Source organism: Hemisphaericaspora subhashii (genome assembly GCF_019202705.1).
Source record: "Hemisphaericaspora subhashii strain CBS 10753 chromosome Unknown scaffold39, whole genome shotgun sequence".
NCBI classification, from domain to species: Eukaryota; Fungi; Ascomycota; class Pichiomycetes; order Serinales; family Debaryomycetaceae; genus Hemisphaericaspora; species Hemisphaericaspora subhashii.
Window position 1 is genome coordinate 49,632 of NW_026057385.1, and position 23,405 is coordinate 73,036.

A 23,405-nucleotide genomic window follows, 5' to 3' on the forward strand; every position below is an offset into this window, starting at 1 on the left:
AATCTTCTCGGATCTAACAAGCTTACACGATCTTAGAATGACAGACACTAAAATCAATGAATATTTTGAATCAGACCAATCAATGGTATTAAATTTCCCGTCATCGTTGGTTATCTTGAATCTATCGAACAATAAGCTACAACCCGGTGTCGCGCCTCGGTTAATACTTCTGGGATGTAGTCAATTACAGGAATTGTGGTTACTTGGCAATCCAGACATGGCTGATATGCAAGTAATTATAGACACAGTCAAATCTTCGAGCCTTGAGATTGTTGAGCTAAGTTTGGACGACCTGGTTCGCAAATACGTCAAGATAGAACGGGTTAATTTTTTGTCGTTTTTTTATTAATTTGGATATTTTTTTTACCATACTAATCAAGATTGGCGCCTACTTTTTCAAATTTGTAAATATATTATAGATTGAAAGGGGTTTGCTGTAGACGAAGCACTAGGATGCAAAGTTAATCAGCGCCATTACTTCGCGAAGAAAAATATTCTTTACCAAAATGTTCCAGGAAGGAGCACACACCTTTGGAAATAAGGTTTGAGTTTTCAAACTCTCTTCCCCACAAAGGTTCACAAATGAATAGTTACTCCTTAAAATATAAGCACAATATATATTCAGCAAATCTACCTGAAAGCATGCTTCAACTTCTTCTTCTAACATCTGAATACTTCCATCTTTCTGTCCATTACACTATTATACAGATCAAAAGTCTATTGACAGTATGAGCCAACCACCACAGAAGAAACAAAAGACGGGTAAACAAATCATCTATCTCCCAGACGAAATAGGGGAACTCATTGTTTCTTATATCCCTGACCACTATTTAGAAGCAAACCTTTTCACTCCACTCATTGGAGAGTTTATCGCAATGAAATTATATCGATATATCCATGTTGGGTCTTTATTTTCAAAATTGGGTGGGCAACTACAATTTAAATTTGTTGACAGTCAAAGGGGCCTACAAGGAATAGTGTCCCAGAGCTTTTTTAATGACGAGAATTTCGTTAGTGCTAAGGATTCTTACACGGAATTATCAGTGAATCAGTTTGTTCAATTGAGCAAAAAGTACCCCAGATTCAAACCCCATATCATTCATTTCCATCTGCTTAACAGACTTTTCTGGATGCATCACAGGTATCCTGAGATATTAAGAAAATTGCCAAGAGTAGATGTTTCATTGAGAGATGATTCAAATAGAGCATCATCCTTGCTTGAATTGCCTTATAATATTTACCTGATTTCAGATATTCCAAAAGTATTCACCGAAGTGAACTTGTTATCCAACATCTCTGGGCTTTGCGCCGATTATCTTCCACAGATCGCGGATAAAAGTTGGGGTAAAGATCTTCAAGAGCTTGAATTGGGGCGGGAAAAAGGATTGCATGAACTACCACATTTGTTTCCTAACTTGAAAAAGTTAAGAATCGATAACCTCGAGTCACTTGGGGTCGGGACCCTCCGTTTCCCTTCAAAACTACAATGCTTAAATATACGGGTAGGACACATCGAAAGATTGGATGTCTCGTACTTGGACAACTTGACAGAATTTGTAGCAGAGATTGGCTACGACTCAAACAAATTGGATAAGATGAGGTTTCCTCTTGGAATTGAGCGGGTGATCTTGTTTTGTGCTTATTATGGACCAGTCACAGAAGCACCTGCTAATTTAGAAATATACCCCAATTTAAGAGATTTTCGCATTTTCTATTCCTACGTACCTTTGGGAATAGATGAGCCCAATGAGGTTTCAGTAACAGTTGGAGAACTTTTGAAAATCCCAGATACTTTGAGGATACTTACAATCGATCTTCTAGAGGGGCAATTGCTTCCTGATAACTTAAAACTCCCACCTTCGCTAAGGGTTTTATCAATCAGCAATACCCGCATGTCAGGGAATGGCTGGTCTTCAGTTACATTTCCAGAAACTCTCACCGAGTTGACACTTCAGGTAGATTGTTTGGAAGGAATTGAATTACCCAAATCGTTGCAACGCTTGTACCTCACAACAACCTTTCCAATTGAATCTGTGAATTTCCTTGATTTGAAGCATTTAGTAAACTTAAAGCTTGATGGTGAATGGGTTGGCGAAAACTTTATTTGCAGTTTTCCTTCTAGTTTAGAAACTTTGCAAGTATTATTCGAATATTCCCCTCTTGAAGAAGTTGTCATTGAAGCATCAAATCTAAAACAGGTGGCATTCAAGGAAGCACCATTTAAATGCATTGGAACTTCCAACTTTGAGCTACCTGATTGCGTGGAACTGCTTTCGTTCGACACCTCCATGGAGAATTGCTTGTCTGAAATGGAAGAATACCTTAAATCAAGGCATGGTAAGATCGAAAGAAATATTTTTCCATCCCTGTTGAGGGAATTGTACTTAGCATCAAATTTCTTGGAAGGAGTGGGCTTACAAAGCTATTCGAATCTAGAGAAATTGGAGTTATTGGGAAATAACATTTCTCGATTAGATAAGCTTCCATCATCACTAAAATCACTACGACTTGACGGAAGCCCGATTTGTAAGTGTTTGACTCCGACAATCTTCTCGGATCTAACAAACTTACGCGAGCTTAGAATGGCAGACACTAAAATCAATGAATATTTTGAATCAGACCAATCAAGGGTATTAAATTTCCCGTCATCGTTGGTTATCTTGAATCTATCGAACAATAAGTTACAACTTGGTGTTGCACCACGGTTACTACTTCTGGGTTGTACTCAATTACAGGAGTTATGGTTATCTGGAAATTCAGACATGACCGATGTTCAAGTAATTATAGACACGGTCAAATCGGCAAGTCCTGAAATAGTCGAGTTAAGGTTGGACGAAGAGGTTCGGAATCGTGTTAAGGAAGGAGGCGTTAACTTTTTATCGTTCGTGAAATACACACCTGGCATTTGGCAGAATTCACCGGACTTCATGCCTTGATACTTACTGATAATTGAACCGATGTATGATTTAATGTAGTTTTGTTTTCGTCTGTAGTGAAGATTTGGAATCAAAAAGTCTCTAGTTGATCTGACTTGTTCCATAAATAGGATAGCTCTATGCCTAATACTATTACCTTATCATTATAACCATTTCAAATATAATAAACCTCCAAGCAGGCGGATTAAACTAGTACATACGCCAGTAGGTTACTGACAATGTTACAAGACCAGACAAAAAATTATTCAATCAATTGAATAACTAAGTCAACAGCGTAGAAAACAATGACATATTTTGCAACAATGAAATCCGGGTAAGAAAAAATGGTTTCCGAATCCGACTGTGAATTACAAAAACTCAGACAATAGACAACAATAGATCGTTATTATTGAAATGTAGATACACAGACGCGAGAGTTGCATTTTGCTGTCTTTTGAATATCCATACACATGGGGAAGTAGGAAGATCAAATCAAAATCTTAGTAGTCGGAGATATATCAGACGCGTGTAACACCATCTCAGATAGGGATATATCTAAAATATTTTTTTTTAGGTTAAACTTACTTCTTTTTCTTTAGGAAGATTTGAATCCTGGGGCGGCTTTGTGGGGTGGAGTTGAGATTTTATTCTTTTGATTAGTCTTTGTTGTGTGGTGTGTACACATTTGTTAAGTATCCTTTTCTTGGTTTAGCTGTAGAACAATAGTCGTATAAAACTTTTCTTAAGGTAAAAAATTATTTCATATTATTTTATTTCTAAGCAATTAATAAAAATAATATTGCTGGTTACGATTTATAGACGCGCGTGTTTAAAACGGATTTAAAAATTACTAATTTCAATAGAGTCATACAGTTCTTAATAGAAGATGATATATATAGTAAAGATAGATTGGTGGAAATATATCGAAGAAGTTCTTTTATTCACTACCCCATACTATACAACATTTGATGCCAAGGTTAATAGAAAGAAAATATTTAATTTGACTCTTGAGTCTCAACCTTTTTTTTTTCTTCTTCTACATGTATTTTATCTCGCGTGAAAGAAGGAGAAGGAGGGGACAGGAGATATTAGGGATGTTTAGATGAAATTTAGAGTTAAGCTATAATTTTAGAATGTAAATATACATGAAGAGAGATAGCAAAATATCCTTTAGATAAACTCTTTTCATATTCTGAATATGTATCAAATAAAAAGCCACCATTCGTTGATTAATTTCTTTTTTTAATTGTTCAATTTAGTTATTGGATCTCGGAACGGCTGAAAATTATTTACTTATTTACTGAGAGAATTTCCGGTATTAAAAAAATTAAAAATTAATTATACCCGAACGGTGCTTAAATTGTTAAATAATATCCGATCGGAAATAAAAAAAAAATTTTAATTTGTTTTTTGCCATACATACGTTCTTAATTAGGAAGTCATCCACCATTATTTTAATTTGTAATACATCCCGAATAATCCCTTACTAATTTAATTATATAAGAATCTAAATAATCCCTTTAATTACTTTCATCTTATTACTTTCTTAGATCTTTTCATCTTTATTTACAAGTTTGTTATTTATAAAAATTTTACATTTTATATTAAATATAAAGATCAGCCGCTACCATATACATTTTATTACCTGCTAATACACTGCAAAATACATATACATAGACGCCCATAGACAAGAACAACTGGATTATGCTTTCTAAACTTAAATTTAAACATTCTTCTACTTCAAATGAAGCGACAGTACAATCACCTTCATCATCTATAGATTCAACCCAAGAATCTTTAGCAACAACATTAGTAGAAGAAAAGGTATTACTTACTACTACTGCTGAGAAAATATATATACCATTTTCACAACCATCTTCAACTCATTCTCATATTCCTAAGGAACAAGAATTAACTGAGGAACAACAAATAAAATATAAAACAGTATTAACTCATTTTCAACAACAATCTTTAGCAATTGCAATTACAGAAGAATCTCAAAAACATAAACATAATTTACAAGATTTTAAACCGTTAACAGAAGCGGAAAAATCATGGCTTACAAGAGAATGTTTTTTAAGATATTTACGCGCTACTAAATGGCATGAACAAGAAGCTATCGAAAGAATTGAATTAACTTTAGCTTGGAGAAGAGAATTTGGTATTGATAAGGCATTTGAAATTGATAATATTGTCAATTCTAATTTATGTTCTCCTGAAAATGAAACTGGTAAAGAAGTTATATTAGGTTATGATAATGATTCAAGACCTTGTCTTTATTTAAAACCAGGTAGACAAAATACAAAGACATCGCAAAGACAAGTACAACATTTAGTTTATATGTTAGAAAGGGTGATCGATTATATGCCATCTGGTCAAGATTCATTAGCTTTATTGATTGATTTTAAAGCACATCCAATTGGAACTCAAGGTGGTAAAATACCACCAATTGGTATTGGTAGACAAGTTTTACATATTTTACAAACTCATTATCCAGAAAGATTAGGTAAAGCTTTATTAACTAATATTCCTTGGTTAGGTTGGACTTTTTTAAAATTAATCCATCCATTTATTGATCCTTTAACAAGAGAAAAATTGGTATTTGATCAACCATTTGTAGATTATGTCCCTAGAGAACAATTAGATATGGATTTTAAGGGGGATGTTAATTTTGAATATGATCATGATAAATATTGGAATAAAATGGTCCAAATTGCTGATGAAAAGAAACATAAATATTATGAAAGATTTGAATTGTTTGGTAAAAAGATTGGTCTTTCTGAAGTTGATTTAAGAGGTGAACATGATGAGTTGAAATATCCTGTAGATTAGAATAATAACTATTTATAAATGTATACCTTATACACACATGCATATACTACACTACCCATCTCATTGCAGCAAATTCTCTACTCTCTATTATACACCTATAATACACGCGGCTCTAGCGGGCAGCCTATACAAACGGATTAGCATTCTTTCTCATCTCAACCAACCCCGTCTTCACATCAATCATATGCATCCAATCAACAGGATACATCAACCCCCCAGCCCCTCCACAACTCTTCGCAAAAACAACCCCTAAATCATTCCTTGCAGTACTCAAATAATAATTATTCCCATCACCAAGAGAAATAATCATCGCACGGACAATATCCCCCGGCTTAAAACATTCAACTACCTTAACTTTATCCCTTTCTGTCGCTCTTATATCCTGACTCCTAATAACCCCCCTAAAATTCTCCCCCAAGTCGCCGATTTGGGCATTGGGACCACTATTGGCAGAAGCGATCGTGGAAAGGTTGAATAAATGTTGTGAATTCCCTCCGGGTGGGATTGACTGATGCGCAAGGGTTCCCGTGGATCCAATTCCTGAGTCGGCGAGAATGGGGCCCTTGGATTCAACGGCGATGATTTCGCAATAGACTTGTTTGGAGGATATACGGAGGACTTTCACCAATACGATGTCGTTTTCCTTGGGGAGATTGATAGAGATTGATTGGGGGTTGGAGAGGTCTTCGGTGATGGTGGCATTGGGACTGATTACTGAGATGCATTTTGTTTGGATTTCTTCTTCTTCTTTGATTGGGGGTTTCTCGGGTGTGGCTTCGCCATCTTGGGGTTCTGGATGGGGGAGTTTCTTGAGATCACTGATGTGGACAGTCCCGATGATTGTGGCAACTATGACTGGAATAGATTTCCCTTGTGTTTCGATATTGGATATGGTCGTACCTTTTCCTGGGATATATTTAATTGGTTTATTAGTGGATTCATCTAGCTTGTAGACAAGTGATATATATTGTCCCGGTATGACCTTTTGCGACATCTTCTACCTTTCCGTTGTATTGATACTGCTTTTATACTAATATTGCTGCTGGGTTGTAAATTTTCAAAATCTCAGTTTTTAAGATGCGCAAAAAAATTAATTTTTCAAACTTACCAACCCTCCATCGTCCCCCCATCATCCCATCAATATGTCAGACTATCCACAATTCATTAATGGAAATCCCCCAATTATAACCCTCCAAGAATACGATATAGCCCCCTGGGCATCCACAACCTGTCTCGACCACAGAAATGGCCAATACGTAGTCGTAATCATGGAAACCCCTGAAAAGATCGTCGCAACAATCCATGAAAAAGATTATCCCGTCCTAGATAAAATCTTCAAAAGTGCTCATGAAACCCATGCCCGTCAACAAACACAATCCTAAACAATCCTACAATTCTTATATAAAAACAACAAAATCTACACTTCTATTCTATTTAGATAACAATACTAAATCTTATATAAAATATATATAAATAAACCATCAGAAGAAATGGGTATAATGCCTACTTTCAATATGTATCTCCATCTCACTCTTAAAACTATTCAATTCCTCTTTAATCTGCTGAGCCAAAGCCGGCGTTAATTGATTACAAGTGGCCGTATCTGGATGTCGATCATATTCATCTCCATTATAAGTATCATACAATATAATCCTTGAACTAAACCTAACCCCACTTGATTTCTCAATTGGTTGTTGTTTGGTGGGTGATGCGGTAGATGACGAGACTCTCCACCTGACCATTGATGATAATGATCTGGGTGATGATGTCACTGATGATTGGTCCGAGATGGAGGGGATCTTATTATGACTGAATTTGAAATGTGGAGGTGGTCGTGCTAATGGAGGCTGTTGTGGAGGAGGTGGTGGCGGTGGGATGACTAGACTGTTTGGTCTGGTTTGTCTCACGATATGGGGTGGGATTGGAGCCGAGGCTGATCGAGGTAGTATTGGTGGTGGAGGAGCAACACCAATCTTTCTCACGGAGAAATTGTTCTCATTTCCATAATTCATATCTTGATCATCTGATAAATAATCCTCATCGTCATCATAATCTTCTTCACTACTGGATCCAAATCCTCCACCGACAGAAGAGTCATCATTCATGGAGATGGTGAATGATTGATGTGATCCACTGATTCTTAATCCAGGTTGAGTATTCAATTTTCCTGAAAATGATGGAGCATGCATTCCTTTGAACGACATAGATATTGGTCGATTTCTATGTATACCACCATTGCTTCTATATGCCGAATCCAAAATCGGAGAATTTTCAAGCACGCTTCCGTTAATTATTGGTGAACAATCAGGTTCTGAAATATCATGTTGCTCTTCATGTTCATTTTGTTTTTCAATTTCCACATGTTCCACTTGTTGTTTCTTATCATCATTATCTGAATAATCATGAACTTCTTCTTCCATACTTGATTTCGGCACCGCTTCTTCTTGATCATCACCCATCAACGGCGATGGAGTTCTCGATTTTCCAATAGGAGATTCCGTTTCTTGTCTCGCTTCAGGCACTAATGCAGTAGCAGTAGTAGGGCCACCCATCAAAATCGTCGATTCAGATTCCTTACTAGTAGGTGGCGCCGATATTTCAATCTTCGGTGGTTCTTCAACAACAGGAGAAGAAGCATGTTCCAGTTCAAATTGGAAAAATTCAGCAGCTAATGGAGATTGAATTGGAGTTGGTGAAGTTGGAGTACTACTTCTTGCTATTACCCCCTTTGGTGAATTTGAAAAACTCAAATTGTCAACATCTATAAATGCACTAAATTCCATCAAATCATCTATCCGATCATCACCCAGAGAACTACCAGCAACACCACCTGTACCAGCACCAGTACCACCACCATTCATAAGTTCTGCAGGCAAGATATTTCCATCAATACTATTATTACTATTATTCTTCAATTCCTGATTCAAATTTGATCTCCGACTTGTCGAATTCTTCAATATCGAATTCGATCTCGTCATTCCATTAGGATTCGGTTCTGCCCCCGGTCCATTATATTGAATAATATTATCATCGGTCCCATCATAATTCACAAATGAACTTCGTTTAATCGAGATCGACCTGACTGATTTCATCGATCTTGATCGTTCTAAAGAAACGATACTTTCTACTTCATGAGCATTCAAGGATTTTGGAAATAATGCTTCTCCTAATAATTGTGGCGAGATTGCGCGTTGGATCAGTTGGGTACGACTAACTTCTGCACTTACAACTGGACGAGGACTGGTTGTTTTGGTAGATGATGATGCTGGGGATGAATAGGTGACTTGGAATGGAGAACCGAATTCACCGGAATCTAATAATGGGGGAATGATTTCCATTTCTTGAGTTTGGATTATTCCATGAGTGGTGATTTTCTTGGGTGGGTGAAACATAAGGTTTTCTTCATCATATATTTCTTCTTGTTTTTCATTTAGGGTGTCATCTTCATCTTCATCTAGTTGTCCAGGTTGGCTATCTTTTGACCCTCTTCTATTATATGAAGCAGGACGTAACATGCTTGGAGGACTACGAAGATTTTCTTCTGGAGAAACTGGTTGTCTATATGTGGGAAGCAAAGTTGGAGGGGGTAATAACTTGTCAGCATCATTATCATCATCATCATTAACTTCTCTAATCAAATTTCCCATAGATGCATACTTTGTAGGTGTCCTATGAGTTGTTGTTCCTGTCCCTGTCGCTCTTGAATTTTCCAATACTGAAGTTGAAGGTAAACTAGCACTCAGGGGTGGAGTTGGACTCAAACCTGATCCAACTATATGTTCTTTCTTTTTAACATCCTCAAATCCATGTTTAGTTACATTGTCTGGAGATTTATTCTTTCTAAATGCGGTGAATAATGTACTGCGTCTATTATTACTACTTGGTTGTGGTTTTGACTCTAATTCATTCAACATTGAAGTGGAAAATGATTTTGATCGAAGTTTTTTAGGGAGTGAATAATCCACTTCATCCTTGGAAGGTTTATTAAGTGAATGCCCTCTTGATTTTGATTTAAATAATGATTTAATACTAAATTTCTTCTTCTCTTGTGTAACCACAGGTGGTGCAGATGCAGGTAATGAAGGAGGAACTTGGCTCTTAAATTGTGATGGAAGAACTGCCGGTTTTGGGGGTGGAGGCGGAGCTTGACGACCTGGTATACTACTAATATCACTTATTGTTCTACTTCTAGGAGTACCATGAAATTGTGAACCGAATGTCTTTGAAGAAAATGAACTTGTTGAATTAGTATTTACCTTTCTTAATGTTCTTGTAGTTTGAGTGGAATTTCTTGGACTGGAAGCGGGAGGTTCCGGAACAGGTGAACTTGGCTTTCTATCCAGAGGACTTGATAACATACTCTTTGGTTTTGTAATATATTTAGGCAGTTGTGGAGAATCCAGAAGGGATTCAATTTTTTTAATGTTGGGTGAAGAAGTGGAAAATACTGATTGTGACCCCGTGGATAATGTTGATTGATGTTTAGAAAATGTTGGTTTTGATAATGGTGATGTTACGTTAAATGAAGTAGGACCACTATGAATACTGATAGTATCAGAACCACAATAATTAGTATAAATAGGACTATGAGCGAGTGGTAGCTTTTGTTGTTGATTTAATGGTGAAGATTGTTTAGGACTATGAGTGGATTGATTCGACAATATTTTTTTCGGTTGTGGTTGCTGCGGTTGCTTTTGTTGGTGGTCTGTCGTATAATTTGGTAATTTAATAAATCTTGGTGGACTTGTTTTCAGCGGCAGTTGCAGTTGTTCTTGCTGTTTATTGTTAACCATTTGATCAAATGCATTTTCAAGATCTTGTACATTAGTTTGTATAAATAAACCTGATCTTTGTGGATTAATATTTGTTGTTGTATCAATCATTTTTAATTGTGGTGAATTATTACTATGCGGCGTAAAATTCTCTACTGTTGGTGGTTTTTCTAATACTGGAGTTGTATCATATCCTAATTCTGCTATTGAAGATTCTGACATTCTATAAGATTTTGTAGTTGTCAGTTGTTTATCATCGTCATCATTATGTTGTTGTTGTTGTTGTTGATCTTCTTCAGCTGTTGCAAATGTTTGAAAAGAATCAGCATTCGCTGGACTATAAGAGAATGAAGGTTCTAAATGTGGTAGTTGTTTATTATCATTATTATTAATTTCTTCATCATCCTCTTCTGATATTATATTTGGTTGCCAATGTTCTTGCTTTTTATTTAATAAACTTTCAAGTGCTTTAATCGATGGAGAAGCCTTCATAAATGATGTTCGAATACTTCCATTGTTATTACTCTTGGTATTAGTAGTATTAGTTGTATTAGTTTTAGTAGATGGATATTTGTTGTTGTCTATTAAACTATCTTTTAAAGATCTTGAAGATATTGAAGATTTAATTTGTATTGAATTTCTAACATTTTTGATATGATTAGTTGGATTTGAATAAGTTGAATGAGCTGAATAAAAACTATTATCAGAAAAGAATTCATCTATTGAATCCTTTGATACTGAATTTGACATAATAGTGATAATGATAGCAGTAGAATGGTTATGAAAGAGTCTGTCTCTCTTTTCTTTGTAATATAAATCCAAATAAAGTAAATTAAAATTCTAAGTCTCAAAGGAAGGAAAGAAAGAATTGTACCACCAGATAACTAACTAACTAACAACTAACTAAACTAAAAGTGAATGAAAAGGAAGTAAAGAAAAAAAACTCTTCAAATTAATACTGACGCGTTTTTTTTTTTAATTTTAATTTTAACTTTAAATAGTTAATAATTAATAAAATCAACTAAGAAAAAAATTAAGCAATTCGAGTAAGTAAAAAGATTTCTTAGAAAAATGTCTTATCAAGTCATGTCATAAGTTATAAATATCTCCTGTTATATCCAATTTGATTCAATATATACACTCATAAGAGATTTAGTATGGGCTTTAAGTGGGGACTTTTAAAATAATAATGTTTACGTTGAAGTGTTCGAGACCAAACAATATGAGATCAATGCATTTTGGCCTTTTCTTTTTTTTTTAATTTTTTTTATCAATTGAAGTTGCAAACTCGTATTTAATAAAATAATATTGCAACAATAAGTGTCCCTCCCCCTTTCACAAGTTGCAAACAAAAAAAATGTATGTTCTTTGATCAAATTTTCTTTCTTCTTGATCATCCAGAACCATCTAATAAGATTCCATAGATATGATTGAGACAATGTATGTAAGTCATGGAAATGTATACAGACACTACTAATACTTGAGATTCCCTAGCAACCATAATGGCAAGGCTCGACTAGGCAAATTTTAGTTCCCCTACCCACAATCAATCACTTGTCAAAATGTTCATTCTATCTTACAGACTAACTTATCAATAATGCTTTATATTTTCCCAGACATAAACCAGTGACCAGCTTCGTGTTTCCCATATGAACTACATTAATTTCCCACTTGATTCATTCATTGTGTTTTAGGGGTCCATTTATAAGCCTTAAAAATTGTAACAATAAACGAATTGTTTTTTCTCATATTAAATTTCTCGATTGGGAAAGCTACTACCTTGTTCTACATTTTGCTCAGAAACCAATCACATCAATAGACCACAACGACTAGATTTGGCAATGTCTCCATTTCCTAAAATGTCAGCATCTTCAAATTCAACTATTTCTTTTCAAGTTTTCACGAAAACAAGAAAAGATGAAATTTGAATTGAAGTCGGTTATTTTCATATATTACTGCAAATCAATGTATTATGGAATAACATTTGAAAATTTTGACATTCTTCACATGTATCATCTGAAAATTGACATTAGATTTTATCATTTTGAAAGTTTGTAGAATGTAGATCTGAACAAATTAAGTTGTTGGATACGATAAAGTGGTCCGACTTTTAAGTTTGCGTGTTGCAATCAAGTTCTACAAGAATTCTAACTCACCACCACTACACACGGTTGTCCCAAACACGTTTATAATCCCTCGTTTACAGAAGACGACAATCATAACATTCAAGCAAGAAATATATCACAAACTGCAGTTTGATGTGATTTTAGCTTTTGGATTCCAATCTTGAATCTTTTTTTTTGCCAGCACTTTCAAAAGACAGAGATATGAATAGTATTACCCATAAATAGACTGTAAATAGATCCGGGGTAACCAAAAAAAATACAACCTACTACTTGGCAGCTATTATTAACCAACAACATAAATGCACACCAATGCCGCATTGACGTGCATCATCCCCGGACTTTTTTGTTGTTTCCTGTAAACATAGTATCTATTCCATGCATCGTAAAACTTTCTTGTTTTATGTTTGTATTGACGACCAGCACGATCATTTGATTGATCCAAACTCCGTGGGGTCAACCACAAAGCTTATATTCCTGAGATGCGCTCCTTGGCTACAGCGAAGGCCATTCTAGGGTGGAACATGAATGTATGCGGTATAAAGTCTCGTGACGTTTGTCATTTTAGTTAGATACGGACGCGGGAACTTTATCTGAAATGTTTGCAACGAGCTACAACTACTACTACAGAATGTTACAGACTTTTTTGTCAAAAAACATAATATGCATTAGGGTCTATACAAAAATTTGGGTCGTCATAGTTTATTAAATAATGTCCATTTCTAAAAATCGTCATAACAATTATTAAAACCAATTGTCAATTTATATACTAATAATAATACAGAAATAAAGTCTCTCGTAGCTTCAGTAGTTTGTGTGGTCCTTCACCTTCGTGCACCAGCCTCTACATAATAACACAATCCTTTCCCTTTCTTCTAATCCTACCAAACTTCTTCTTATTACGAGCGTCATCGACAGCAATAGCTGCAGCAGGTGCATTAATTGGTGGAGGTGGTTTCAAAGTAGAATTTGATTGCAGGGTTGACATTGAAGTTATGGTTTGACCACCTGTAGATTTTGAATTATGATTATTATTCAAACTCATAACTGACGACAGTTGAGTACTGATCGATCTTCTATCATCGGCATCATCCATCATCATACTATTTCTTGTAGATGTTGAGGTTGACATTGCTCTGGATTCAGCTTGTGGGTGTACTTTCAATATTGGATCAATACCAAATTGAATCAAACTATTTGATAAATAAAGATATAATTTAATCCATAAAGTTTCTAATTCTTGAGTAAATCTAATACCAAATCTTTGATGGAAAGTTAAAATTAATGCTTCTCCCATTAATTCATAATTTGCTGGATCAATATCCAAAATTCTTGAATGTCTTTTTCCTAAATTAATCAAATAATTTTCAATCACATTCAAATTTTCCAATTGTGATACTGCTAATGACATAACTCCAGCAAAATTAACTGCTTGATGTCTAATTGATGGGAATAATTTTTCTAATTCTGGTGCCATAGCTAATAAATTAGCATAAAATTGACGACAAAATAATGAACTAGCAATTGCTGAACTACTATATCTAACCATTTTGGAAATCCCAGAATTAGAACTCCTATCATCATCAAGACGTGGCTGTCTGGATTCTTCTCCTGGGAATGTACCTGGAATTGCAGGTGGTTTCTTATTACTATTGGGTAAGGTTTCTTCATCTAATAACATTTGATACCAGGTATATCTGATTAATTCTATATCTTCTTTAGGAAATTGTAACACAATTTTATATTGTTGTGCATTGATTGCATGATATGAATCTATTGATGTTCTTGTATCCATTTTGACTAATTTATAATGACTATGAATATTTTCTCGATTAAATTGATCTACTGGAGGTGGGTCGTCTGGTACTACTTGTTTTGATTTTTCAGAGGAGGTTGTTGCCTGGGTAAGTTTTCTACTTAGGATACGACTTTTTGTCTCTTGTGTATGTTTATTGGACGGCTTGTATCGTGGAGAACTTATAGTATTGACATAAGCACTGTGAGCAGAGAAATTTGAAACCATCATTTCTTTGAAGACTATTTATATATTAAGGTTTAATGCTAGGATATGTGTGTAGGGTAGGGTCGGGTTGGTTGCGAAATCGTTCGATTATAGTTTTTCTTTTTCGATTCGGAAGCAGAGCTATTATTTTCTCGAGAAAACTTTATTTAGGTTGCAATTAAAAAAAATAGTTGTGTGATCGTATGTTTTTTTTTTCTTGGGTTTTCAGTAAAACGGGTATTTACGGCGATATTTAAATGACGAATGGACATGTAGGTTCGGTGTAATTAAACAGGGCGTTGTGCTTCCTAAATTAGTTGATCGCAGGAACAATGAGAAAAGATGAATTCCTAGGTTTTAAACAATAAGAGAATCTAATTAGTTTAACAAAAATTAGTAACAAGACATTAGTGTAAATTGAAAATTATTTTTTAGGGTAACTCGCATTAAAAAATATTAATTTTATGCATTTTTGGGTTTCGTGTAATTTAAAATTGCACTATAGAAAATAAAATATTATTCTTGAAGAAAAACTTTCACTCCAAGAATTCCAAAAGATCTAAGAAGAACCTTCGGTCACCAGGAAGTTGCTATTGAAGTTAGACTTTGTTACCATTCCTACGTAAATTTCCGGGGAAGTTCTCGTATGAGTTTTGGCTGACACGGGGAGAGAAGGTCGATTTGGATCATCACCCTTTCAGATTCGAAAATTTTCTAGAACTCAGGTCTTAGGTTTTTAGATTTAGGGGCAAAAAGAAACGAATTCGAAATTGAAGTACGAATCAGGGCTTTGTGTAATTTTCTTGTTGGGTTTAGTGTGTGTGTATGAACCACATTCTTTTTCATTCATTAACCCCCTTTTGTAGTAACCCAAAGTCCCTTATCTTGATGATCAGTGGTACATTTATTAGGATAATCTGTTTCAAAGGATAAAGGACATCACCTGCAGGTAATTGAGGTATGTAGAGCCTTGCCAAACTTCAATGATGAAGTTTTCCACAAAACCAACTAGGGTGGAAGAAATTTCCCGATGGAATTCTCAAAGTTTTCGGAAATTTTTCTTCTAACAATACACAATGGTGCAAAATTAGAAACTTGATTTTTAAGCTACTGACTTGGCAACGGCTGATGTTCTTTCAAGCGATTAGAACTTCAGTTTTGATCCAGAATGTTTTGAATAAAGTTTTGAATAAAGTTTTGAATAAAGTTTCGAATGATGCCTTTTAAATTTAATAGATTAACTCGCTTGAAAATAATGCTTTGTTTAATTATACAGCTTGTTTCACAAACAATCGTATTGTGGTTTGGACAAGGAAGAACAGCTTTGAACAAAAACCTGAAACTGGATATTGGAGATTGGGCCCTTATTGCCAATTCAACACATTAGAATTATTTTCTAAACGAATTTGCGACAGGCAATATTTTACTAAATCCGGAAAGGTACCCATTTAGAAAATATTAATTTATCAAAAAATAATTTGAGAGTCATAAAAAATAATGCCTCGGCTTAATTAAACAGTTAGAATTATGGCCTCTTGGGTTGGAGAAATTACAAACCCTTGGAGTAGTATGCGACACACAAGAAAATCTAAGCCAGCTGGTCCCTTTTTTCAAGGCTCAAACCATTTCATTGTAAAATTACGAATCTTTTATCAAGGTTCAGATCATTTGATTGTTAATGAATTAAAGTGGCACAATAGTCTTGACACGATACTATCTCCACTCCACTGGTGAAAAAAAAAACCTGGTGAGTGAAGAAATGTGTCAAAGCATCGAAAGGGTTGGGCATTTGGGGAAACAGAAGTGCCAACCCATAGCCAAGGGTTTATAAATGCGGAGAAACATACACGAACAGGGCGATGCCAATGTATTGATGCAGTTTCCGAGTATTGGAAAGGGGAAGGCAATTAATTTTTCCGGGCGTGAATTTTGCGAGGTAATTGCGAAAAAAACAGGCGACCCAAGCCGACAGACTAGGCAGAAGTTTCTTGATTCTTGAACTAATAGTACGAGATGCATGAACTTGCGAATTTGTTGCCCATTTGGTAAACTATTAGATCATATAGGGGGAAGTAATTAGAGAACTTGATCATTTGAAATTGTTTTGTGCGAGTCGCACGACCCCATCTCCTAAAGTAGCTATAATCTCTTACCAAAAAAAATCAACTCAAACATTTATGATTTCATAATTATACAATTCGACATGTCACCAGATACTCTCGTCTCCCAAGTTCGATTGAATCTTATACATTATAATCTATGGACTGACGTTGTATCACATGAAATAATACAGGATGATCAGATCCCAATCAAGATATTATCTGGAATCCCCCCACAAAAACTAGATTCTCTGGATCCCGAAAAACTACGGGAATGGGTGATTCCCCGGTTATTATCGCATCCAAAATTATCTGCAGTGACCATAAGAAGTTGGTTTGCAGGAATTCAAGAAATTACAGAGATGCCGCCCAAGAGAGTCACCGCGGGGATCTTACACGATGATGGAACGGTGGTTTATTACTTTGTACATGATGGTATTGTTAAGCCGCGGCAGAATTGAAGGAGATGTCTCTCCAAGGTTATGTAGGTCTTAATGTATTACGTTTATTGAATATATTGTAATCTTCTATACAATGCATTGGCTATGTTTTTTAGCCTGTATTTTAATCTGGACGTCGCTTTCTCATTTTCGGCTGTTGAAGTGGAGATGATTCCACATCAATAGGGTCAAATGCACCCGACGACTGTCTTCTTCGTCTAAACCGGTAAAAGTCTTCCGCCGTTGTCCCCTCTTCATTCTCTTCCTCAAAGTTAATTTCACTCTCGGTGTCACTGACATAACCACTCGCATCCCGCTTGAGAGATAATGCTTCATCGTTATATCTGAGCTTTGGGATAGAATTATTTCCCGCATTCAAAGCCAATTTACTTCTCACTATAGATTGAGAACTATTGAAACTTGCAGTTCTCTTGATTGAATCTTGATCTTGACTTGTTCTATTTTCCTGATAAGGATTCAAAACTGATTGATCGCTTGACGATGTTTGATCACCATATAAATCCAAAAAGTATTCGTTTAGCACCGCTTTGTGTTGAAATCCTGGATCTTCTTTTTCTTCGTCCTCGGTTTCTATATTAGTATTACTATAGTATCTAGTATCATCATTTGTATAATAATCCACATTACTTGCGGAATCAAACATACTCATCAGGCGACTGGCTCTTGAAAGACGTCTAGACATTTGCTTAGGTAAGTTATTTTGATAATCATTCTGACACATTAAACCAAATTTATCAAACTCAACCATGAAATCAAACAAATCCTTTTCTTGGATTAAATCAGGACCAAATCTACATTTCTCGTACAACTTTGTTAACTTAATTAAGTCGGGCGCCCTTGCTGAAGGGGTTGAATCTTCCACATACAGTTCATATAAGTATAACATAATCTCACGTAATGATAAATGATTAGGAATCTCATCCTCGGTCAAAATCTTCCCCACATAGAATCGATCACCTAAACTTCTAATCACATCCTCATAATGACAATTAGGAGGTAGCAAAGTTCCTTCACCATTCGGACCCTTGTTTCTTTTTTGTATATATTCTGGAGGTGCCACTCCAGGATGATTGATAATTAAGTTCTTGTCTTCTAAAGGACCCGCCTTAACGCTGATTTCAGAGACACACTTTCTTAATGTCTCGTCTATGTACGCAAATACAGACTGAGGCAAATCGGCTTCAAACGGTACATACAATGACTTGGCAGGTATGTCATTTAGCAGGACTTTGAATTGATATATTCTCAGGAAATAAAATAAGAATGACAAGACAAGAAATACCACGCAAACAATGATTACAATAAATGTTTTCATAGCACTATAAGAAGTTGCATCCAAGGTTTGGGCAATAACATCTAATGGAGTAACACTAACAAATGCCAATAATAGAATTACAAATAATACCAAGGAAATGGAATAAAGCCATCGAAATATTCTTTGTGGCCATTTTAGGATATTATCGGGATGTGAAGTGACTATGGTGTATGTAGTCTGTGCTCGCCCTAACAATGACGGAGGAGATTCAAGATTGGGTTCAGATACGAGTGAAGTGGCTTCAAGTGGCAGTATTGGATAGAGTTCTGTGTTTATCAGACTTTCATCTGTCGGTATACGTAAATGATCTAATTCAAATGTTTCAGGTGTATAACGAATGTGTGGAGGTCGATTTCGTCGTATGTCTTGAGTACTGTGCGTTTCCATAATATGCTAATAATGTATTTCTATAAATGTCAAAGGATCATACAACAGTCTCTATAAAATTCTATCTGGTTGCTGTGCCTCTTGTAGTGAGATGATCGTAACTGAAAACTCACAAAAGCAACCAACTTGAATTTGAGGCTGAAAAACAGAAACTGCCGACCATAAAAAATGTTACCCGCTACCAATTGATAATTATAGATTTACGAGATAAACCTGTTACGAAGGAATGATGTGATTCGAATTAGAATGACTATAGAGGAACGATCGATTCTATTCTAACTAGAAGCGCTAAGTTGACCCTTCAATATCCAAAAGTATAAAATAGTTTCTATTAATTACCTATAAATCTTCAAGTGATATTTCCAGCAGATAAATATCCAATGGAGCAATTGCTTCAAACCTAATATCACCAGGTGTATACTTATCTCTTGGTCTTACAAGAGCTACTCCACTTGATTTCCCCAACCAATTTATATATAAATTCTTCAATATTGAATGGCTAGTGAACACATTCACAAATGGATTTGTCTTTTTGTTCTTTTTATAAACGTAATTCAAATATTCTCTTGTTGTAATATTCTTCCCAGTAAGAAATGTATGAAACCCTAATAATCCCATAGGATATATCCAAGCAATGAAGGAATAAATGAAAAGAAACAAGCTGGCTGGATATCTGACAACGGAAGTAGCAAAATCATGAATTTCGGAATTTGCAACCAATCTATAATGACATAAATGAATCATTGTAAGGATCATCATATAAACACATGAGGATGTTGAGAACAACAAAAACCAAAGAAAGTATTTGTAATTCCTTTCTCCAATACAGTTGTTTAAATAGATACAATGATGATCGTGATTTAAGATACAAACTTCACATACACCACAATGACTGGTTTTAGGTGGTCTCCAAATATGACAAGTGGAACAATACTTAACTTGTACTTTCTCTCCTTTTACTTTATAAGGAAGTGATACGGTATTAAAATATTCATCTGGCGGATTCTTTATTTTACCATCTTGAATTGTTTTTGGTAAATGTAAATTTCTGGGTACGATACCAGGATCAGATGTACATGACTTTATATAAAACATTGCCGTTAGGAGCCATAGATACGTGAATGTTATTACAAGACTTGGCAGGATATGGTGCCATAACCAACTCGCCTCAAATACCCAAAATAATATACCACCTGCAAATATGACTAATCCAGTTAGTAAACTAATTGGTTTAGCTTTGATAGTTCTAAATCTCCCGCCAAATAAGTAAATGTAGATAAGATCTTCCAGCTTCTGTACTTGATAATTTCTTCGAGGTGTTTTGGTATGCTGATACTTCTCTAACAACACTGGATCCATTATTAACCAGTTTGTTATAAATCGTTGAAGTATGGTTAGATTTGGTGGTCTTGTATCTTGTTCTTGTTCCGGTTCATCGGATATCGGTTGGGATAGCTTTGTACGGTCATTTTGTTGTTGTTGATCAATTGAATGTAGTCTGGATATATCCAGCAAGGAGTCTAGATCCATATGGTCATTCATAGAATTACCTCTTCTCTTTGACATATCATATTGTTTTTATTCAGGAGGAGATGAATCTGAAGTTATGATTAATTGATCTCTCCCAAAGGCAAACAGAGAAAAAAAATATTCAGAAAATATTTCAATCATCACCAACTTTGATTTCTATCTCTCTTATCCTACCAAACAACTACAGAACATGTTCAGAACTCGGGTTACTACTGGATTGAGGATCCTGTCTCCTATGTCCCACCAGTTTGTTGGAATACCTAAAAGATTACCATATCAGGTTCCAAATTTACAACAAACTCGAGGTCTTCGATTAACAGAAAGTGCTTTCAATGGGGCTAAGAGAGTCCAGTTTGGTTTACAAATCTTTGCTGGTTTCTACTTTGGTTGCATGATTGTTTTCACAGGGCTGATGGCGTTCTTATATTTCGATGCTAATTCAAGGCAGAATATTCCATTTCAATTAAGTTTCAAAGATCAGATTACTGCAGTTAAAGCAATTAATAAAGATGACGTCTTAAAGAGTCCTCGATATGCAGTTAAACATTATAGGAGATTATTAATTGAATTAGCCAAAAAGGAAAACCCTGATTTTGATGAGTCAGAACTTGCACCTTATGAAGTTCCTATTATTGATTCAGAAGTATTGGTCTATGATAAATCACCAACATTTTCGAATTTTTACATTGATATTGTTTTGAGGTATGCAAAGGCTTTATTAGCGAAAGGACAATTGGAAGCATCTCACGATGTCTTGGCTAAGATTATTAATGACGATTTGATTTTTCAAAAGCTAGGTGATGCAGAAAGATTAGCAGCATCGAGTAGATTACTTGCAAAAATTGTTCAAGATCCAGCTGAAAAGATGCACTATTTAAAGAGAACTGTTGATATGTTGGTTGATTTCTATCCTTCAGTGAATATGAATGAACAATATGTCTTAGCTGAAGATAGTAAGTTTTCTGATGAATTAATTAAATCATTAAATGATCTTGCATTCCTTTTTGTTTCCACGTATAAATCAGAAGACCTTAAACGTAAACAACGAGAAGAATTATTATCCCAATCATTACAAATTTATTTGGCAAATCTTCGTGCTTTAAGTCATATTCGTGAAACATTAGAAACTGATTCAGGATCCCCAACCCAATTTCCATTATTTGATTGTGATCGTGAAAATTTAGTTGTATCAATTTGTGAATTAAGAGCTAGTATAGGTCAAATCATGTGGGTTAAAGGATATAAGAAGAATGCTATTAGTTGGAGTGAAGAAATTATCCTGGATATATATTATGACCATAAGACCTCCTCGAGAGCTGCATATGTCGTAGCAGATACATTGGATAACTTGATTGCAATGTATGATAGTCTTAAAGACCCAACCAATAGAAGTAGATGTGAAAAATTAAGGGAATCTATTAATTTGTATGAATATGAAATAGTTGGTTATTATGACAAGTTGATCAAACAATGGAGTAATATTCTTTATCACCAAGGACCTGTGGGTCTTATAGAAAAACCACTTAGAGAAAGATTTGGGGCTCCAGAAAGAATCCCTGAATTAGAAGAAATTGAAGATGAGGATGTAGAATAAAACTGTATAAAGTAAGGATGGGAAGTTAAGAGTTTGCCATTCTATGTAGATATTAACAATGAATACTGTAATTTTGTTTACAGTCATCTGTAACTTTTCTTGCTTCCGGCTTAGAAGCTATTTGATTCTTTTTTTATTGCGATTATCAAGTGAAGATTATTCCACGAATTTAATCTCATTTATTGAATTTTGGTTGAGTTAGAGTTGTCTACTGTATTTCAAGATCACAGACAAAGAGTGTTGCAACTATTTTTTTGCCTTTAAAGGGCATGATATCATAAGCTGATACTGACCCTCAAATGGAATCTTTGTAAACCCTTAAGTTGGTCAGGTATGCATTTGAGAATGCGTGGTCAAACCGGCTCTTAATATATCTAAACAATACATTACTTCAAGTATGTTTATTCGAAATCATTTTAAATCTATTTCTAGAATTAGAAACTTTTGCAACCACCTGATTCTCGGCGGTTGTTGAAAACAGAATTTTGTAAATACACTACCTTTTTCCGTTAAATTCAGCCAATCAAAACAAAACTGAAAATAATCCCTTAATAAATTTCATCTCTCATTCATCAGAACAAAACTCACTCCCAATTTCCGGGGCATAATAAGGGAGAGAGTTTTTTCATTCAACCTTTACACCAAAACTTATTTTTAACAATAAACAATTTTTTCTTTCCAGTTTATTCCAAGTAACTGTGTACATTACGAATCAATCTCATTTATAATATCATGTTGTCAGTATATTCCCGTATTGGATTAAACGCATCCAAACCATTATTATTCAGACCAGCTTTAATTCGTGGTTTTAAAACCATCCCACAACCTCCGGGATTTATCGTTGGTACTGTCAATGATGCTTATGTTCCACCACCTCCACATAAATTAGAAGGTTCTTTACATTGGACCTCTGAAAGAATTGTTACTATTGGTATGCTTCCATTAGTCTTATCTCCATTGATCACTGGTGGTTCTACTATGATTGATTCTTCTATGTCTGCTTTATTATTATATCATTGTTTTGCTGGTTTCCAATCATGTATTATAGATTATATTCCAAAGAGAGTTTACGGTGTTTATCATACCTATGCTATGTACCTCTTGACTCTTGGTACTGGTCTTGCTGGTTATGGTGTTTATCAAATTGAAACTAAGGAAGGTGGTGTTTCTCAAATTATTAGTAAATTGTGGAAGGAAAAGGTTTAGAGAAATAACTTGTCTTTGATCCCCCATATACACCTTCCCAATTTGCATTTTTCCATTCAGTTTCGAATGGTTTAAGAGACACAAGAAGACAGCCCTTTGAACTATTGTACAAATTCTTTGGTTAATCAGTTTTTTTAGTTATTTTGAGAGTAAAATTTTATTTATTTAT

General features: G+C 35.0%; 9 protein-coding genes across 9 annotated transcripts; 4 read left to right on the forward strand and 5 right to left on the reverse strand. All coding sequences in view use genetic code 12, as the record gives it.

Annotated features, from left to right (window-relative positions):
• Window positions 1–728: 728 nt before the first annotated feature.
• Window positions 729–2,936, forward strand: J8A68_005191 (uncharacterized protein; the record flags this gene model as incomplete). Its single annotated transcript, XM_049409229.1, has 1 exon — window positions 729–2,936. The coding sequence occupies one exon, from the start codon at window positions 729–731 to the stop codon at window positions 2,934–2,936; it is 2,208 nt and encodes a 735-aa protein (XP_049261532.1).
• Window positions 2,937–4,619: 1,683 nt separating this feature from the next.
• On the forward strand, window positions 4,620–5,747 carry PDR16 (phosphatidylinositol transporter; the record flags this gene model as incomplete). Its single annotated transcript, XM_049409232.1, has 1 exon — window positions 4,620–5,747. One exon carries the CDS (start codon window positions 4,620–4,622, stop codon window positions 5,745–5,747), a length of 1,128 nt encoding a protein of 375 aa, XP_049261533.1.
• A 124-nt stretch (window positions 5,748–5,871) lies between these two features.
• On the reverse strand, window positions 5,872–6,741 carry J8A68_005193 (exosome non-catalytic core subunit; the record flags this gene model as incomplete). Its single annotated transcript, XM_049409233.1, has 1 exon — window positions 5,872–6,741. One exon carries the CDS (start codon window positions 6,739–6,741, stop codon window positions 5,872–5,874), a length of 870 nt encoding a protein of 289 aa, XP_049261534.1.
• Window positions 6,742–7,228: 487 nt separating this feature from the next.
• Window positions 7,229–11,269, reverse strand: BNI4 (Bni4p; the record flags this gene model as incomplete). The annotated part of the gene is made up of 1 exon (XM_049409234.1): window positions 7,229–11,269. The coding sequence occupies one exon, from the start codon at window positions 11,267–11,269 to the stop codon at window positions 7,229–7,231; it is 4,041 nt and encodes a 1,346-aa protein (XP_049261535.1).
• A 2,217-nt stretch (window positions 11,270–13,486) lies between these two features.
• J8A68_005195 (uncharacterized protein) lies at window positions 13,487–14,668 on the reverse strand (the record flags this gene model as incomplete). Its single annotated transcript, XM_049409235.1, has 1 exon — window positions 13,487–14,668. One exon carries the CDS (start codon window positions 14,666–14,668, stop codon window positions 13,487–13,489), a length of 1,182 nt encoding a protein of 393 aa, XP_049261536.1.
• A 2,639-nt stretch (window positions 14,669–17,307) lies between these two features.
• Window positions 17,308–18,906, reverse strand: J8A68_005196 (uncharacterized protein; the record flags this gene model as incomplete). Its single annotated transcript, XM_049409236.1, has 1 exon — window positions 17,308–18,906. The coding sequence occupies one exon, from the start codon at window positions 18,904–18,906 to the stop codon at window positions 17,308–17,310; it is 1,599 nt and encodes a 532-aa protein (XP_049261537.1).
• A 339-nt stretch (window positions 18,907–19,245) lies between these two features.
• On the reverse strand, window positions 19,246–20,472 carry J8A68_005197 (palmitoyltransferase; the record flags this gene model as incomplete). The annotated part of the gene is made up of 1 exon (XM_049409237.1): window positions 19,246–20,472. One exon carries the CDS (start codon window positions 20,470–20,472, stop codon window positions 19,246–19,248), a length of 1,227 nt encoding a protein of 408 aa, XP_049261538.1.
• Window positions 20,473–20,626: 154 nt separating this feature from the next.
• On the forward strand, window positions 20,627–22,030 carry J8A68_005198 (uncharacterized protein; the record flags this gene model as incomplete). The annotated part of the gene is made up of 1 exon (XM_049409238.1): window positions 20,627–22,030. The coding sequence occupies one exon, from the start codon at window positions 20,627–20,629 to the stop codon at window positions 22,028–22,030; it is 1,404 nt and encodes a 467-aa protein (XP_049261539.1).
• A 732-nt stretch (window positions 22,031–22,762) lies between these two features.
• Window positions 22,763–23,236, forward strand: J8A68_005199 (succinate dehydrogenase membrane anchor subunit; the record flags this gene model as incomplete). Its single annotated transcript, XM_049409239.1, has 1 exon — window positions 22,763–23,236. One exon carries the CDS (start codon window positions 22,763–22,765, stop codon window positions 23,234–23,236), a length of 474 nt encoding a protein of 157 aa, XP_049261540.1.
• Between the last annotated feature and the right edge of the window lie 169 nt (window positions 23,237–23,405).